At 53.2% G+C, this 18,625-nt stretch overlaps 7 protein-coding genes across 7 annotated transcripts; 4 read left to right on the top strand and 3 right to left on the bottom strand.

Moving 5' to 3' along the window:
• Positions 1 to 2,440: 2,440 nt before the first annotated feature.
• ATEG_03187 (DUF846 domain-containing protein) lies at positions 2,441 to 3,367 on the bottom strand (the record flags this gene model as incomplete). The annotated part of the gene is made up of 4 exons (XM_001212365.1): positions 2,441 to 2,524; positions 2,661 to 2,764; positions 2,844 to 3,127; positions 3,225 to 3,367. 4 exons carry the CDS (start codon positions 3,365 to 3,367, stop codon positions 2,441 to 2,443), a joined length of 615 nt encoding a protein of 204 aa, XP_001212365.1.
• Positions 3,368 to 3,918: 551 nt separating this feature from the next.
• ATEG_03186 (HpcH/HpaI aldolase/citrate lyase family protein) lies at positions 3,919 to 5,056 on the top strand (the record flags this gene model as incomplete). The annotated part of the gene is made up of 3 exons (XM_001212364.1): positions 3,919 to 3,958; positions 4,059 to 4,279; positions 4,349 to 5,056. 3 exons carry the CDS (start codon positions 3,919 to 3,921, stop codon positions 5,054 to 5,056), a joined length of 969 nt encoding a protein of 322 aa, XP_001212364.1.
• A 270-nt stretch (positions 5,057 to 5,326) lies between these two features.
• On the bottom strand, positions 5,327 to 7,632 carry ATEG_03185 (CCCH zinc finger and SMR domain protein; the record flags this gene model as incomplete). The annotated part of the gene is made up of 3 exons (XM_001212363.1): positions 5,327 to 5,885; positions 5,938 to 6,639; positions 6,701 to 7,632. 3 exons carry the CDS (start codon positions 7,630 to 7,632, stop codon positions 5,327 to 5,329), a joined length of 2,193 nt encoding a protein of 730 aa, XP_001212363.1.
• Positions 7,633 to 8,990: 1,358 nt separating this feature from the next.
• ATEG_03184 (uncharacterized protein) lies at positions 8,991 to 10,364 on the top strand (the record flags this gene model as incomplete). The annotated part of the gene is made up of 6 exons (XM_001212362.1): positions 8,991 to 9,166; positions 9,234 to 9,346; positions 9,551 to 9,973; positions 10,032 to 10,066; positions 10,126 to 10,264; positions 10,312 to 10,364. 6 exons carry the CDS (start codon positions 8,991 to 8,993, stop codon positions 10,362 to 10,364), a joined length of 939 nt encoding a protein of 312 aa, XP_001212362.1.
• Positions 10,365 to 11,263: 899 nt separating this feature from the next.
• ATEG_03183 (TVP38/TMEM64 family protein) lies at positions 11,264 to 12,636 on the top strand (the record flags this gene model as incomplete). Its single annotated transcript, XM_001212361.1, has 3 exons — positions 11,264 to 11,736; positions 11,797 to 12,216; positions 12,273 to 12,636. The coding sequence occupies 3 exons, from the start codon at positions 11,264 to 11,266 to the stop codon at positions 12,634 to 12,636; spliced, it is 1,257 nt and encodes a 418-aa protein (XP_001212361.1).
• Positions 12,637 to 13,385: 749 nt separating this feature from the next.
• Positions 13,386 to 16,752, top strand: aof2 (putative lysine-specific histone demethylase Aof2; the record flags this gene model as incomplete). The annotated part of the gene is made up of 2 exons (XM_001212360.1): positions 13,386 to 13,521; positions 13,688 to 16,752. 2 exons carry the CDS (start codon positions 13,386 to 13,388, stop codon positions 16,750 to 16,752), a joined length of 3,201 nt encoding a protein of 1,066 aa, XP_001212360.1.
• Positions 16,753 to 17,139: 387 nt separating this feature from the next.
• trr1 (thioredoxin-disulfide reductase TRR1) lies at positions 17,140 to 18,361 on the bottom strand (the record flags this gene model as incomplete). Its single annotated transcript, XM_001212359.1, has 3 exons — positions 17,140 to 17,273; positions 17,338 to 18,237; positions 18,340 to 18,361. 3 exons carry the CDS (start codon positions 18,359 to 18,361, stop codon positions 17,140 to 17,142), a joined length of 1,056 nt encoding a protein of 351 aa, XP_001212359.1.
• Positions 18,362 to 18,625: the final 264 nt, after the last annotated feature.

Raw genomic sequence — 18,625 nt, 5'->3', positions numbered from 1 at the left:
GGTCCCCCATGTCAACCCGGATGTTATGGGTGTGACAGATGCGGTGATGTTCGGCCCTATCGGAAGTTGTTCCATCAGACTCGTGGTGGAATAGTTTGGTATTACCGGTATGCGGCTCGTGGGAGAGAAAAGCAAAACTAGAACGGTAAGGAATGGAGCGGCCCGGCCAGCATGATTGAAGGTTCCATTCGGATCACGCGAGCTACTGTTTTAATTATCCTAACTTTAGATCACGTAGCAGACTGTGCCTGGCATGGCTTGTACTTTGTACTCCCCGGTCGGCCCTTCAGGGGATCCTCCAATCCCGTCGTTCCGCGAAAGATAAGATTATTATTAAAATGTCAGAAAGGGGCATGTATCCACCCTGATTCGATCTGCCGCGAACGCCTCGTGGAGCCGTGGACCCATCGCGGATCTGAAATGGCTAGGTAGGTACAGTACTCCGTACCGCAAGCGAGCCCCACCATGGACGTCGATGGAAGCTCGACGTGGAAAAAGAGGTGACTCGACTGAGGTACTCTTGTCCCAACCAATCAAGTGTTTATTTCCCTTCGAGGGATGGATGAGGCGGGATCATCAGGGCTTGTTTTCATTTCGGAAGCACCCATGACATGTCCGTTGCTCGAAGCAACGCAGCTGGACCATATCCGTCAACGATGACTCTAGAAAATTATGATCCTCTGGCAGTCTGCCCTCACAGGCCCTTAAAAGGCAGGCGTCTCCCTGCACATGGGCTGAGTTTTTCTCGCCTCTCCCAGCCATGCCCATCTCGGTCAGGATGAATCGAGCCCTCAATATCTTCGCCTTCTTTGGCGTACTCTGGAAATATCCGATACATGGTATATTGGGTAAGTCTTGTTTAAGTCAGACCACCTGACCCTTGGAATCAAGACTGACGATCTCATCCACTCAATGTAGGTCGAACGAGCCCGTCCGTGACAAGGAATTTCCGGTCAAAGACACAATTGCACATTGCCTGGCATTCCAGCAAAATGGAATTTCTGCATCAACAGGAGAGGACTACGTCAGGTGAGTGGGCACATTGTCCTGATGTGAAGGCATACCAGCTGATGTTGTCACTCAGAGAGCATTTAACTGGACCCTCTCGACCCTCATACATAATGGTAGTCACATCGGTCTTCTGGAGTTGAGCTTTCTTGGTGGATCTTGATGTTGCTCTTAAGATCTACGCGGCTGGGGATCGATGGAAAAAAAAAAGCCTCTCATCTCTTGGGTTATAGCCCAACGGACGGGGCGGTTAAAGGGGCTAGGCTAATAAATGTCGCCACTCATGGGGGTGTGTATGTGCAAATGACGCCCTCTGTTGAATGAGGGTAGAATCGTGTTGGGCGCCCTCCCGGTCGTCCAATCAGAGGTCAGAGGTCCACATGATTCATGATCGTCTACCAACGATCTCACGGCCAGGTCTCCTCTTCCTCTTTCTTCTCTCCTCTCCAATCCCATTCAAGTCGTTCATCAAATCATAAGCTCTGGTAGGCGGGCAGCACAGTCATCGGAATAGTACTTCTCTACTTCACTATAGCTGTATCTCGTCGTGGAAGCTACAAATATTAGTGGCACTTTAGAGAGCAGGCTGTACTCGATCTTACTGTCTGAATATACCTAAGAATGGCTGAGCTAGTAACATGGCTGTGTGAATGGCAATCTATTACGTGATATCGAGAATCGAGGCTTCAATATCCTGGGATATTGGAGGAGATCCGCCGATATATTACCTAGCTACATATGTGGGAAGCTCCCTACATACACGAGGAGTCCTCATATGCTTGTCAGAAGTCCCCTACACATGCATGAAGTTTCTAGAAGTCAAGATGAAATAGCACCTTCCTTAATGAACGCACCGCCCTAAAGTCCTACATTGGGGGTTCAAAAATGTTAACACCCCCTTCGCGTTAATGTGACCGCCTTCCTATTTAGTAATATTCTGCCGGTTAAATAGTAAAACGCATGGACATATTCAAACTTTCTTTATTACACAAGAGGCGATTATATATTCTGTTAAATGCTATACCTTATTGTAGGCAGTCTATGTTATCTGGGATAGTTAGTAGGCCAGAAATAAGGTAGGCAAGGTCTGGACACCGCGGACTAGTACGAAATAGGCAGGCGGTTATATTAGCGCCAAAATGGGGTGTTAACATTTTTGAACCCCCCACTGTAATGGAGCCATACAGCATAGATTGGATCCGTGGATTTCTACCACAACCACCATATATCTCAACTACTACCTTACCAGGCTCTACTCCGTACCTAGTCTACCAGTGGCAACGTGTCGCTTGTCGAGTATACATCCGTTTTAAGAACCTGCAATATAATCACGTGACCGTGGTATTGCAGGATTGCGCTGCTGTGAAGTGATTGCATTCCGCTTGTTCGAGATATATCAACGCTGGTTTGGTTTTAGTTACCCAGGATGGATCTATAATGTGCGCCATGTGGTCATGATTGTAGCGCCAGTCAGACCAAAGCCGCCAAGCCCCTCGAAGATACAGATACAAGTAACCTACACGAATGCAGACACTCCGAAGAGCCGGATCAAGAAGTATTGAAATGGAAATAGAGAACAGAGAGCCATACACATGAATGCCGTGACCTTACTTGAAGAGTCTGCCCAGCAGACCCCCAGCAATGTTACTCACGATGCCACCCGACAGAGCGCGGTTGGCAAAAGTCGACGCCTGGCTGAAGCGATCACACCGCGAGAAAGCCACCGTGTTGGTAATGGTCAGAACAAGGGCGATGACTATCGGCGCATGGGGTTAGTACATGTCATAAAGAGCACGGGTGGGCCGGTATATTTGCAGGCGAAAGGAGCCACTTACCGACAAGGCTCAACCAGATCACGCTCAGTTGGATAACGGCCAGAATGGCCAGTCCAATCCAAAAGGCGGGCGTAACGTAGAGACTCAACCAGAAGAACCGCTTATCAGTGGCCGTGATGGTGCGCGTGTTCGGATCGGAGGATTCGAAGACCCAGTGCGAGTCTCCCGTAGTCGTATTCACTTCGTTCCACCAGCGGAGTCCTACCAGTCGACGTCCCGCAATGTTCTTCAGGTAGTAGAAATCAGCCGCGAGGAGGAGCAAGGTGATGATGAAGACCAGAATGCTGACGAGTATGTTAGCCACGGGGCCGGATTGCAGCTCGATGCGTTCCCTCAGTCAAGAAGCGAGACGTTGTGGGCTTGAAAGGGAGAAGAACATACAAATGCTTGATGAAGAGAATACCAAAGAGGTACATCAACAGCGCGCTCAGGCGAATGCCCAAGAAACACAACAAGGTGACCGGATGGGCGCTGAGACGCCAGTTCAAGTCTCCTTGCCGCGGTTGGAGGGGTTCCTGTTCCATGATGCGAGGACGGAAAGTTAGACAACGCGAAAAGCAGAGAGAGGTCCAGGCGGATGGGAGCAATCACGCTCGCGCTTCTTGGGAGAATCAACACGGGGAAAGTAAGAGCTGGATGCGATGATGCGGCCGATGAAGCTGCGTGGCTCCATCCCGGGCGGTAACGTCTGGCAGAATGGCCCGCCTACTCAGTCACCTATTTACAGTTCTACTCTCTACTCCGGAGTATAGCCAAGTCACCATTCCACCGTATGGACAAAGATGGACCTCAATATGTGTTATCTGAGCTGCGACGGGTAAATGCTTGCAGTTATTGTCTAGTAGTGATGGGTGGGCCAGCCAATATACCCGACCCATCTGCATCATAGCACTGATGGCCGGAGAAGCCTTTATGCAGCAAACCGAGGGCATCCTTAAAACCCGCCAGCTTCCATAACTTGCCCTCTTGCATTCTCCCCGTCTTCACTTCCACCAGCACACTGGAAAGTCATTAGTCTGCGCAGAACAGAGCATCAATTTACTTCATTATATCGAAACGGACGGCCCCTCCTACAATGGCATCCAGAAACACCCTGCGCCGCGCCCTCCTATACAGTACGTCAACATACGTTCTTCCCCGCATCTGCCTCCTATCCGACCTACATGATAGAGTCGCGGCGCCTACACAATGACAACCCCTGACACAAACTCCTAGTTCCGGGATCGTCGCAGCGATTTATCGACAAGTCCCGCACCCTGACCGCCGATTGTGTCGCCTACGATCTGGAGGACAGCGTGACTCCGCACAAGAAAGCGGAAGCCCGCTCTTTGGTGCGGAGAGCGCTGGACCAGCCCGCGCCGACTGGCATTCTCGAGCGCGCAGTTCGTATCAACTCCGTCGACAGTGGCCTGGCGCTCGCTGATCTGACAGAAGTCGTACGTCTACTATCCTCTTCTGAGAAACCAGGTAGATAATATAAGAACATTGGACTGACAGAAACGCAGCTCCAATCCCCCAATCTGTCCACAATCGTGATTCCCAAAGTCAACTCCGCATCAGACCTCACCTTCGTCACGGACGTCATCACGCACACGCTCTCACAGCTGCCTCCATCGCAAACCACGTCGCGCCCGCCCATCTCGCTCTTGGCTCTTGTCGAATCGGCCAAATCCCTCACCAATCTGAGCCAGATTTGTGCTGCATCACCCCTTCTCCAGGGCCTGATTTTCGCTGCAGAGGATTTCGCCCTGGATCTTAGTCTCACGCGGACGCCGGCCCTGACGGAATTCCTTTTCGCTCGGTCTGCCATTGCCACCGCCGCTCGCGCTGCCAACCTCCCCTCAACCATCGACTTGGTCTGCACGACATACAAGTCCGACAAAGCTGACGGGTCTCCGCCGGCGGTGCTGCAGCAAGAATGCCGCGACGGCAAAAATCTGGGATTCAACGGCAAGCAGTGCATTCACCCGTCTCAGGTATCGACTGTGCAGCAGATCTTTGGTCCGGAGCTGGAGGAAGTGCAATGGGCGGTGCGGGTAACTATTGCGGATGACAAGGCCGCTAAAGCGGGTCGCGGTGCTTGGACTCTAGATGGGAAGATGATCGACATCCCAGTCGCTGAGAAAGCTCGTGCGATTGTGAAAAAGGCTGACGCCTGTGGCTTCAACGTCCAGGAGCTGCGTGAGAAATGGCAGCACCAAGAGCCCGAGTAGATCTTCAGGGACGGCGATGTGCCAAGGAACCAAAGTAAAGCTGTAAGTTCTAGAACATTGAATATATACATTCCACAGTTAGCCTGCATATCGTTGAGAGTATGCACAGTAAGAGAGAATACAATACAACAAGTACGAATATAGTGTGCTGAATGAGAAGACAAACAGATTCTAGAGGGGAAAACTTCAGGGATGCTACGCTCATTGAAGGAAAAGGGATCTCGTGAAAATCGTAAAGTGGATGGGGGTCCTGGTAGCAAGAAGTTGATGTCATTCGGGCTTTGACTCCAAGTCTTCACGCTTTAGCAGCTGGATCTTCCCCGCTGCTAACAGGGGTTGATTACCGGCTTCATTGTCTCCGCCGTCTTCTAGAGCTTTGGCCAGGCTCTTGTCATAGCTGGTGGGATCGATTCCCAATATGCCGCCAACGTAACCACCGCGTTCACCGGGCACACTAAACTCGCGGAATAAATATTTCCACTCGTTCAGCCATGCTTTCACTGCCTTGCCTATCTTGTCTTTGCCATTCTTAGAATGGTGGCCAGTACCGGTGATGGCATAGACGACACGTCGCCCCTCACGGGCGTGCTTCAGGAGGATCTTCTCCAAGTACTCAATGGCTTCTTCGGGGTGCAACCCATGCAGATCAACATAGAGTTCTTCTGATGAATCCTCTAATCCAGCATTGAGAAGATGTTTATTGCGCTCTTCGTAGAGTTGGCGCGCTGCCTCTCTATGACATTTGCGCATGGCTTCATTCTCTGCCTGGCCCCGGAGAGATAGTGCCTTTGCAGCTCTAGCATCATTCCGATTCCATGCTTGCGCAGCGCTTCAGGAAGACTGTCAGCTCTGTGTTAGTCAGTATAAGATGGCGCGCATACCTCTGAAGAAATTTGTTTCTCACGGTGCCATGACGGATGGCCTCCGTACGGTACTTGATGTATTGTTGGTTTGCACGCTGCCCGGTCTCGAGCCAGGGAATGTTCTGGGGAGGCGGGATAGCTTGAGCAGCTGCACTGTGTTCGCGACTTTTGGCGCTATCTTTATTGTTCTTCGGGTTGTTTCTCCCCTTCCCCGGAGCTGGAGAAGGAGACATGCGTACAACATCAGCTAGAGAAGCTGGGATGGCTTCTTTATGCTGCTGGTTCTCCCGTCGTTTTCCATGCTGCTTTTTATTCTTTGCGCTGACGGCAGCAAGAGTGGGGAATGCATCGGGGTCATCCACGGATATTGCTGCTGGATTCAGTTCGCGGTTCTGATGCCTGCTGTTTGGCCGCGAATGGGGACGTGACAGACTATTCATACTGCCGTTCCGTTTCCCAGGCACAAATTGCATACCCTGGGGAAAGGCTTTGTTCCCCGCAAAAGCCGATAGGTGCGTGGGATATTTGGACCCATATTGGTTTGTCCATTGATCTGGCGTCGACTGCAGTGGGGGAAAGGACTCGGAGTTGTCTACTTGGAATGACGAACCAGTGCCAGTGTGACCGGGGTCCCCCATGGAGAGATTAGCCACGAGGGCGGAGGGATCATGAGAGAAAGGACATCCATCCCCAGCAAGGCAATTGCCCATGACCCAATATCTGAAGAACACCCAGACAGTCAATAATTTGTTTCTCTCTGAGGCATTTAACATTCACTTACTTGCACAGATGATTCGTTAAATCATGACTGAATCGGCAATCCGCGCGAAGACATTGGCCGGTAGACAGCCAGTATTTACAGACGACGGGACTACGGTGTTGAGCCGAAGAAGCAACCGCTTTTGCTTGCTCCATGGTCATCGACTTTCCAACCACCACGCGCCCGTCATCGCCATGATGCGAGCCTGCATCCACATCGGTATCTTGGGAAAGAGATGCAATAGTAGCACCCAGATCGTAGCTATTAGCCTCCAGGGCCGCTTCAATCTCTTCGTTTGACCGTTTATCGCCCAGGACCGTGCGCAGAATATCATGAGGGCTCATATCCGGTACGAATTCCGGTGCCGTTGCACTTAAGCCACCCGCTGCGCTCAAGCCCCCGAGCGATGAGGTTGTGCTTTTCGCATCATCTGCGACCAACCAGTCCACATTGCTATCACTGCCAAAGTCGCCATAGAAGTCCGAAACCTGACTTTGATCGGAGAACTCATACGCGTTGAGACTGGGTGAATGAGGTATTGGTTGCGCCAAGGCGAGTCTTGGAGACGGACGCGGCGAGGTAAACGGAGATACGGTTGAGGATAGTGGGGGTCGCGAGAAGCCCCCACGGGAGCTGGGAAGCCAGGAGGTACTGCCGGGACTGGTGCCCAGATTTGAATGAGGCGACAAGGGCGTGGAGGCGCGCGCCATCTGCCAGGGCGCCGGAGACGAGCGACGGATCACGGTATGACGAGGAGGTGGAGGAGAGGGGTCGGGTAGGGAGCGATTTCGATGACGCCAAAGGATGTCGAGGACAGCATTTTCCAGGGACGGGCCCGACAAGGAGGTCTTTTCGCGCAGAAAGTCCTCTGCCTTCTCAGCCTGCTCCTCCTCATCCAGATCCTTACCCTGAAGGAGCTGAAGACAATCTTCGAGGAGGTCCTCTGCAATCATGGTGGCAAGGCGGGTTGTACCAGGGGATAGGCGGTGATAAGTCGAGTGGGGAAATCGACACACACGGTGTTAAGGAGCGAGACGGGTCAGGAGGGGTAACCAGCGAGAGGGTCGGAGGTTGGTCGAAAAAGGAAGAATCACAAAGGTGCGCGCCAAACCGAGTTCAAAGGTCGAACTTCATGATTGAGGCCGATGAATGGAAATGATTGAGGAAGCAAAAGAGGGGTGTAGTTGGGGACGCGAAAGGAGATGATGGTCACATCGCATCTGCGAGTAGAACGACCGATAAGGGGGGAGAGAATGGATGCGATCGGAGGAAGCCAGTCAGGGGTTCCACGATGGCCGGCAAGACGAGGGGAAGAAGACTTGACGAAGGATCGAGGGAGAGATGGAGGAAGAGAGAAAACGGGAGGAAAGGAGAGAGAGATAGAGAGGGAGACGGAGATGGAGGATTACGGGGGGCAGCTGAGAGAGCGTAGGCAAGAAGGTACCTTTTGAGAGGTACTCCGGAGTCCGGAGTACTTCCCAACCTCCACTTAGCTCAGACACCAGTACTTTCTTTCCTCGCCGACGGTTCTTCATTCTTTTCACATAACCAGAGCTTCTCCAGACTTCATTCTTCTGTCGTGGTATTCACAAGACCTCCGTGAGACCCCTGATCCCATTCCGCTGCTGTTGACCTGCTACCCCGGGTGGGGAGAGGGTATTCTAGACTTCGACAGCAACCGCATCCGTGGTCGTCGATCTGCCGACCCAGATTTCATCCACTAACCATCCTCCCGACAGATACAGTTTACTGCTTTCTTTTTAAAGAATCCTTCGGGGGGACGGGAGATCCAGTCGAAGATATAGCGATTTTCGCTCCACGGGTCTCGGGATCCGTCTAATCGCCGTCGCATAAATTCCGAAGGGATAGGAGGTTCCTAAAACTAGGTACCTACATAGTACCTACCTACCTACCTATCTGAGCATATTCTTTTGCGTTCTGACAGGCTCTCCGCAATGGATTGGTCATCGAACTCACAAATACCTATGACAGTACCCCACAAATCGTCAGTCTTTTGGGGCGATATGTTGAATTACAAATTATGGCAATTAATTACAAAGCCAGCACCAGCATCAACGCGAGCTTTTTCGTTCGGACATACAATAGACATCCCCGAGTGCTGACACGCATGGGTCCTATCTCGAGTCCGTTAACTCCGTATGGTGAACGGACCATGCGCTTGATGGAGGCATAAATAACCCCCCTCTCGCACTGGGCCAGAGCCAGTTCTCCCAGTGCCCCTTGGTCCCTACGCTCTTTGTACAATCCACTGCTATTTCTCGACTCATCCGACACCATTAGCGACCCAACAATGGCACTTCCGCAGACATTCAAGCAGGCAGCGTTCAAAGAGGCAGGGGGTCCTTTGATCATCGAAGAAGTCCCTTTGACCCCTCCTGGCCCTGGAGAAATACTGTTGAAGGTGGAGGCATGCGGTGTCTGCCATTCAGATATCTACGCGCAGAGTAACGCCATGGGCGGCGGATTGTATGTGCTCTCTTGAGAGACAGTGGTCCATTAGGAAATGACCCTTTGCTAATAACACATACTGCAGCCCATTGGTCCCCGGACACGAGATCATTGGACGAGTCGCTGCTGTCGGAGGCGCAGTGTCAGGCTGGCAAGTTGGTGACAGAGTTGGAGGTGCCTGGCATGCCGGACATGATGGTATGTCCTGCGATAAATCTACGGCCAATGGAGTATTGTGCGGCGTTAGTAACCCGCTCGATAGGGACCTGTAAAGCGTGCCTCAAAGGTTGGAACCAAATGTGTGAGAACCAGGTTATCAACGGCATAACTAAAGGCGGCGGCTGTAAGTGATCACCCGCACGACTCAAGCATGCCGGTAACTTCATCAGCTAACAAAGCTAGACGCTGAATACTGCCTTCTTCGTGCAGAAGCTGCCGTGCGCGTCCCCGACCATGTGGATGCCGCCAAATACGCACCGATCCTCTGCGCGGGGGTCACGGTCTTCAATTCCATGCGACACATGAAAATACCAGTGGGTGAAACAGTGGCTATTCAGGGAATCGGCGGTCTCGGTCATTTGGCCATCCAGTATGCGAATCAATTCGGGTACCGCGTAGTCGCGATCTCCCGAGGTTCAGCGAAGGAGGAGTTTGCTCGCCAGCTTGGTGCCCATCATTACATTGATACCAACAAAGAAGATGCCAGCGATGCGTTACAAAAACTGGGCGGCGCAGCCCTGATCGTAACCACGGCCCCGAACGCGAGCGACATAACACCGTTGATGAGGGGTCTAGCGGTGGTGGGGAAGTTGTTGTTCTTGTCTCGTGAGTGACATTGGCTGTACTATTCGATATCGTGGTACTAATGATTGTGTATGGGCAGTTCCTGGTGAATTGTCTGTCAATACGGGTCTCATGGTAAGTCCCCGCCAGTTGCTTTGACAGTGAGCAGACATGAGCTCAGACATGGAATACAGCTTCGATATGGTCTTTCCGTCCATTCGTGGCCTTCTGGCCATGCTAGGGATTCGGAAGAGGCAATCGCTTTCACCGAACTGCGGAATATCAATTGTATGGTGGAGACGTTCCCACTCGAGAAGGCGAACGAGGCGTTTGGTAAGATTCATTTCCCCATACCGAGCACTCGGTACTGACCTGGACAGATGCCATGTTGAAAGGAGATGCCCGTTTCCGAGCTGTTATTACCATGGGATAAGCACTGTCGAAATAGACTGACACGATGGTGACAGGGGAAATATATTGTCCTGATCCCGCCACAAACTTGATACGGGCCATCTAACAAAGAACAAACTTAAAAAACTCCTTGTTTATCACAAATTGGCACTATCGGTTGCCAGACGCGGGCAGAACCATTGTCCTCGCAATGGCTGTGGCGGTCTCGGGATAGAGCAGGTGACATTACTAGCGCATAGTGATGAGAGCACCGTGGATTGAAATTATAAGTTAGAAGTGTTAGACATATCTCCAAAGAACTGTAGGAAATACCTTGGAGGGGCGTAAATTGGTCTAGGCTAGCACGTCCTCTCTCATGTATACAACTGTAGTATGTGGTTAGGCTCGGAGAGGAGGAAAGAAGCTGTGATGTCTCGGTTACATAATCCCAAGGACTGAGTAAGTATGCCTCAGGCCGACCGGCCAGGCAAACAGAATAAACGTCACAGCCCCCGAGTCTCCATCCCCCGAATAAGATGACCACAATGCCTTTCATTTAGCTGGACTTTCCCTAACCCTCACCTGCTTTCATTCAACGGGTCTGGATGTTTCACTTGCCATCCAACTACGACTGAATAATCCTATCGCATCCGAAGAGCCCGGCGGTGTTGCATCATTCCTGTTTGAGATATCATATCCGCTCATGTTGCGTTCTTGGTGAGGGCATACACACGCCCTCTTGGCCCAGTCTTCTGCTCGAATTAACTGCTAGGATCCCTTGAAATTCATCGCGGGATCGCTGAAAGAATCCATTCTCAGCGACATTGGAATCGCCGGGGCTCATTTCCATGAACAGACTTCCCACTCCACCCTACCCGCCGATCTCTGCCTTCGGACCGTGTCACGATCCCTCAGCTTAATACAATAACATCATACCTCACGATGCCGGCTGATTATACATCAACCGCTCGAGCTCTGTCGCTCTCAACGTCACCTCCGCTCTCTTCGCCCACGTCCGAGGATGGCAGCTATCTCCCATGGAGGCATCTAGCACCAACAGGGCGGCGAGATTCCAGCAGCCGCTCCATCCGGGAGTCCAATTCACTCCGACATCAAGTCATGAACCGCATAAACAACGCATCGCAGCGCATTATCATGACGTGGCGGAGAATGAACTTTTGGCAGAGGATCGGCGCGGTGTTGGCCGCGATTCTGGCCAACCTTCTGGGCATTGGTTTCCTTGTCTTTACAGGCAAGGTATTCATCTGGCTGAAGCCCGTGGCCGAGCAATGGGAGCATAACCCATTGGTTTTTTTTGTTCTCTGGCTATGTGTGTTTTTTGTTTCCTTCCCTCCCTTGGTAGGTTGGTCCACTTTTGGGACCGTCGCTGGCTATATTTTTGGGGTATGGAAAGGGTACGCAATACCTCGTAACTCCAGCTACCGTCTTTTGACGGAATGCTAACGGCCTTCTAGATGGCTACTATATGCCTCCGCGACGGTGCTTGGGTCCACTGCCTCCTTCATCGTCTCGCGAACTATCCTATCCAAATTCGTCCATCGCCTTATGGAACGTGATAAGAGATTTGCCGCCCTCGCCTTGACACTAAAATATGATGGGCTTAAGCTGCTGTGTATGATTCGACTGTGTCCTTTGCCGTACTCGGTGTGCAATGGGGCAGTTTCGACTTTCCCGACAGTACATCCGTTGACGTACGGACTTGCGACGGCGATCATCACACCCAAGCTCTTGGTGCCAGCCTTCATTGGCAACCGACTCCGCGTTCTTTCTGAGAAAGGAGGAGAGATGAGTGCAGGATCGAAGGCCGTGAACATCTGCAGCATTATTATCACAATTGCCATTGGAATTTTCACTGGCTGGTACATTTATAGACGGTAAGGGCTAGGCTTTTGGTGGGATTGTATGTAAGTGAGCTAACGTATTGCGACAGGACATTGGCTCGGGCCAAAGAGTTAGAAGCTCAGGAACGGGAGGGAATACGTCAGTCCTTAGAAGCTGACCATGCCGCCCATCGTCCCCATCATGCCTTTTTCGAGGACCCGGAGGCCAATATCGCCGCCACCACATTGGCCTGCGATGAAGAGGAGCGCATTGGGTTCCATGACTTTGATGACGACAATGTGGATCTTGTACTTGATGACGAGAGCGGACGGGAGATCTCCCCCAAGCGAACTGATGGGCCGTATCGCGACGAGTTTACTGACAACGATTCTGATGTGTTCAAAGACGGAGATGGGACGGATGGCGAGACGTATACTTTACACACGCATGTACGCCAGAACCCCCGGTCGTAGATGGGGAGTATGGCTATATTTTGAGATATGATACATGATAGAATTGCGCTACTAGGGATGTGTCGGTAGGATTCTCCATTTCATACCTAGCAGATACCTATGAAGCGGCGTCAGATAAAAGTGATGAGGCGGACTGAGAAATACGCGGGACCCCCGCCGCCCTTTCCCGGCCGAACTTCATAGTAGGGATTTGATCCTTTGCAATACGTGCATATCCCCGGTGACGCTGAGTTCCTCACCAGCCATAGCATTCGCTTCATATCCTGTTCGGCACCATTGATTGCACCGGGCTGCGTGGCTTCTGCTAAGGCTTCCCTGGTCTGCGTACGTCGCAGAGACCCGGTGTTGCGTCCAGTCGCCCTGCGCAAGTCGTCACGTCACTCTAATACATTTGAACCATTTTACAGATCTTACACAATACACATCCTGGGTAAGTAATGGTCTAAATGACACGGCCTGCTAGCTATCCATGAATCTACTTGCGTCCTGTAGTATCCACTGACTCTCGTGCTGAAGGATTCTTACATATCGCAATCCAAGCGAGTCCTTGCCTTGCTGCACGAAGCGGCGACTTTTTGAGTGGACCCGCTGTCGATGGCCATGTTGAAATCTGATATTGAGTCGAAACTTGCGGAATGGACCTGGCGCAGAACTCTCTATAGATTAGATGCGCTCCCTTTGTCCGATCCCTGTCGATCTCTTGAATAATACCTGGTGCGCTGCAGCCCACGACCGCAGAACTGTCAGCTATGGAGGCCGCCGCTGCTATCGGAACACAAGGCCGTGATAAGACCTACGAAATGGCGCCACTTACTCCGTACCTACAAACGAAGACCGGCACCAATGGCAGTTTCGCCTTTCTCCCATCTGATCCGGTTGCGCCTAGTAATCCTCAACCGCAGCCGACTTCCCAGGGAGCTGGTACTAGCTTGTCCTTGAAGGGTACCAACGCCCCTTCAACCCAGAATCTCCAGCCGACCTTCCTGGAAACAAGACCAGCATTGAATGGACTGCACAGGGCATCGAACACTGCTGATTACACGATCCACAGTGTCAACGAAGACACTGTCCTTGCGACACCGAATGGCTCGGCGGTGTCAACTTCGCTTGGGTCTGCGTCTGGGCCAGAAAAAGTCCACGTCGCCATTACCCCTCTTACAATCAATCTCCTCCTCTTCTTCTACTACTGGCCCCAGAGCGATCAACGGTGAATTCGACTTCACCAAGTATCGCCCTAGGTCCTCCATCCCTGCGAGGCTCCCCACCGGTGTCTATGCCCAGCAGTGTGTTGCCGCTGCATATGCATGCAGGCTTAGCCCTTACACCCTTCACAAAAAGGAGCAGGAGGCTCTGCAAGACCACCTGTGCCATCTCCATGTCACGGTGTACTTGAACATACGAAATGGGATTTTGCGACTCTGGACGCGCAATCCAATGGTGAGCGTGACCAAGGAGGAAGCCATGGGTTGCGCAAAGGACTACCGATGGATGAATTTGGCCTCCTTCGCCTACGAATGGCTGGTCCGCAATGGATACATCAATTTCGGCTGTCTGGAGATTCCCGCCGCCTTGGTAGCGCCCAAGAAGGGCCGACGGAAGGAAGGTCCCGTCATAGTGGTTATTGGCGCCGGAATGGCCGGGTTGGGCTGTGCACGGCAGCTAGAAGGACTCTTTCACCAATATCGTGATTCCTCCACTTCCCCGCGCGTTATCGTTTTGGAAGGGAGACGCCGAATCGGAGGCCGGATCTACTCGCATCCCTTGCGGAGTCTCCAATCGTCCGAATTGGCCCCCGGTCTTGTGCCGAAAGCCGAGATGGGTGCTCAGATCATCGTTGGCTTCGATCATGGGAATCCATTGGATCAGATCGTTCGTGGACAGTTAGCCCTCAGATACCACCTTCTGCGAGACATTTCGACGATTTACGATATCGATGGTTCGCCGGTAGACGAGATGAGGGATGCCATGGATGAGCGGCTGTACAACGACGTGTTAGATCGCTCCGGTTTTTACCGGCACAAGTCTGTTATTTTACCTAGTGCGGAGGGAGATCGCGAACTGATCGATTCAGGTCGCGACATCTCAACAAGCGACGGACTCACTATCAGGCAGTATGAGGAAGCACGGGCTGCAGGAACAATTGGACTGCTGCTGCCTAGCAAACGTGGTCGTCGGGGTGTAGGACATAAGACGGCAGATATCAAACCCACTGGAGCGCCGGTAGCCGATCTGGATTCTTCAGAAGAACATCCCGCTGCCCTGACTTGTCAAATGATGGGATGGAGGCTGAATAGTGGATTCTCCGCCAATGACACCTTGCAGTTGGATCATATCGCAAAGGCATCGAATTTCCAGACTCTCGGCGCTGTAATGGATGAGGGCATCCGTCAATACCAGCGAATGCTTCCTCTCACCCCAAAGGATATGCGGCTGCTCAATTGGCACTTTGCGAATTTAGAATACGCTAACGCAACTAATATTGGCAATCTGAGTCTCTCGGGCTGGGACCAGGATATGGGGAATGAATTTGAGGGCGAGCATTCCCAGGTCATCGGTGGGTACCAGCAAGTTCCCTATGGCCTGTGGTCGTTACCGACGAAGCTCGACGTGCGAACAAACAAGATCGTATCCAAGATATCCTATGATCCCACGGGCCTAGGCAAACGAAGGACGGTCGTGCACTGCGAGGATGGCGACTCCTTCGTCGCCGACAAGGTGGTATTCACCGGCTCATTGGGAGTGCTCAAGCACGGGTCTATCGAGTTTTCGCCTTCTCTCCCGGACTGGAAACGCGGCGCCATCGACCGACTCGGCTTTGGCGTCATGAACAAGGTGATCCTGGTGTTCGAGAAGCCCTTCTGGGACACTGAGCGTGACATGTTTGGACTGCTCCGCGAGCCCATCCATCCAGACAGCATGGCGCAAGAAGACTATTCCGCCAACCGCGGCCGGTTCTACCTCTTCTGGAACTGCATGAAGACCACCGGTCTCCCGGTGTTGATCGCTCTTATGGCCGGCGACGCTGCTCATCAAGCGGAACGTATCCCAGATGCTGAGATCATCGCGGAAGTAACGAGCCAGCTGCGCAACGTCTTCAAACACACCAGTGTCCCTGACCCGCTAGAAACCATCATCACCCGCTGGCGCTCCGATCGCTTCACTCGCGGCAGCTACTCCTACGTCGCCGCCCAGAGCCTCCCCGGCGATTACGACCTCATGGCGCAGTCAATCGGCAACTTGCACTTTGCCGGTGAAGCTACCTGCGGCACGCATCCAGCTACCGTACACGGCGCCTACCTTTCCGGGCTGCGTGCCGCATCCGAGGTGATCGAATCTCTATTAGGACCGATCGAGCTTCCGAACCCTCTCGTCCCAGAAAAGGTCACCAAACCCGACCCGACCGGCACGCCCACATCCTCCACCGCAGGCCGCAAACGCAAGAATCCGCTCGAGTTGGCAGCGGAGGCCACAAAGTCCCCTGAAACAGCCCGCCACGAAGCGTACGAGCAGGCGATGTGGGCGGCCGTCCACGCGGAGATAGGCCCCCCTGTCCCGCGGCCCTCCAGAAGCGGCCTGAACCCCTTTCTGCTCTACCAAAAAGACTACTGGGGCAAATGCCGCGCGCAGTGCGACGACGCCCGCCGTGCCGCGACCGGTAACCCCAACGCCAGTGCGGCGCGCGACGAGATTCGTCATGCGCTCGGCCTGATGTGGCGGCAGGCCCCCGAGGGGGTGAAATGGCCGTATCTCAGTAAGGCGGAGGCGAACCGGATGTTACATGCGGACCAGATGACCCACTGGCGGCAATCGGTGAGGGAGTGGGAGAGGAAGTCGGTCGAGGTGCAGAAGCGGTGGTGCGCGGCTCATCCCTTTGAGACCTGGGTTGCCTCTGGGGTGGAGGGGTCCTCGAAACGCGTGGCCACGGATCATGCTGATGGGATCGCGGACGTGGTGCCACCTACAACAGTCGCTGCAGCGCCTGCGTCAGATCGTCCTGCGCCGGGATCTGCGCCGAAGTCTGTACCGCAAAGCGCTAAGCACGATCTCGCTGTCAGTAATGCAGAGATGGATGGCGCATACTCATTCGCGGACTCTTCAGCCAATCTCGAGCTTTAGCGAGACTCGTTAACTGATGCAACTTGCTTATGTTTGACTTATGTATTACCACCATGTATTAGATGTTTGCGACTCCACGAACTCCTAAAGATTACTCTATTTCTATTTCTATGCCAAATGAAACCTTAGCCAGAAACCCGTGTATATCGTCGGAGGGGAAAAAAGAGAAGGAAAAAAAGAAATATCACCACAAAAGGAAATCGCTGAAGTCTAATATGAACCGTGAAAGCAGAAAAAATCCGTACAACGTAAGACGTGATAGTCAATAGCCAACCGACGGTCCTGTCTAGTACATCTAGGGCGACACGGGGACTGAGACTCTATCATGCATCCCAGGGGAGGGAGAGGGGTTTGAGCAGGGGTCGAGATATGAGTGGATGAAGGCCTTTACAGGAGAGGGTTGGACTTGTACTCGGTGCCCGTGTTGGACTTCTCGGTTTCGATGACGGGAGCAGGCTCCTCGGGAGACTCGTGCTCGGCGATGAACTTTTCAGCATCCAACGCAGCCATGCAGCCGGAACCTGTGTATGTTCGTTAGCATATGGTTACCTCATTTGGAAACTGATGTGAAAGAGGATCACGTACCGGCACTGGTGATGGCCTGGCGATAACGCTTGTCTTGGACATCACCGCAGGCGAACACACCCTCCAGACTGGTGTAGCTGGTGCCGGGCTTGGTGAGAATGTAGCCGTCCTCGTCGAGGTCGACCTGGCCCTTGACGAGGCCAGTAGCGGGGTCGTGGCCGACGGCGTAGAAAAGACCGTTGGCATCGACGGTTTCCTCATCGCCGGTGACGGTGTTCTTGACCCGCAGATGGGTCATGAGCCCCATGGGTTTCTGCTCCCCGAGGACCTCGACGGCGACGGTGTTGAAGCGCACGTTGACCTTGGGGTGGGACAGGAGACGGCTGGCCATAGCCTTGCTGGCGCGCAGCTTGTCGCGACGGACCAGCACGGTGACGCTGCTGCCGTACTTGGCCAGGAACATAGCCTCCTCGGCCGCGGAATCACCACCGCCGATGACGTAGAGAGGCTTGTTGCGGAAGATGGGCACGGCGCCGTCACACACAGCGCAGGCACTGATGCCGTTCTGCCAGTACTTCTCCTCACCGGGGAGGTTGAGACGACGGGCGTTGGCACCGGTAGCGATGATGACGGCATCGGCGGTGCGGGCGGGCTCGTTGTCTGGGCCATCGTTCCATTCCGTCCACAGCTTGAAAGGTCTCTGGGAGAGGTCCACGCGGGAGATGGTCTCGGTGATGACCTCGGTACCGAAGCGAATGGACTGCTTGCGCATGTTGTCCATCAGCTCTCCACCGCCGATGCCGTCAGGGAAACCGGGGAAGTTCTCGATGTCGGTGGTGGTGGTGAGCTGACCGCCAGCGGCGGTACCGTTGGCCAGCATACCCTCATAGAGAACGGGCTGGAGTTCCGCGCGCGAGAGATAGATGGCGGCGGTGTGGGCGGCGGGGCCGGAGCCGATGACTGAGGATTAGGCTTAGCATTCTTCCAGGTCATGTTGAATCCCCAAATGGCCGCAATTGGCTTCTGGGAAGGTGATATGAGGGATCTCAAGGTGAGACTCACTGACTACTTTGTTGTGAACCATTCTGGAGGCGGAAACGGTGGAATTGACGCGCAGGGGCGTCGAGGAGAGGTTGGTGGAGAGTGTGGACGCCGAAGGAGGGGGGTTTTTATGAAGGGTCGAGGAAGCGGCGGCGGCGGCGGCAGTGGTCAATCCAAAAGAGGACCGGAAGGGAAACCGACGAAAGATGGAGGAAAACACTTTGGCGGTGTTGTAGTGAAGAGCGAAGAAGGGTGGTGGAGGGGGGAGGAGGGGATGATGAATTAATAAAGCGATGCGGACAGCGGC

Source organism: Aspergillus terreus, genomic scaffold (genome assembly GCF_000149615.1).
Source record: "Aspergillus terreus NIH2624 scaffold_4 genomic scaffold, whole genome shotgun sequence".
Classification (NCBI taxonomy): Eukaryota; Fungi; Ascomycota; class Eurotiomycetes; order Eurotiales; family Aspergillaceae; genus Aspergillus; species Aspergillus terreus.
The sequence above is the reverse complement of the archived record's forward strand: the minus strand, read 5'-3'. Positions and strand labels throughout refer to the sequence as shown.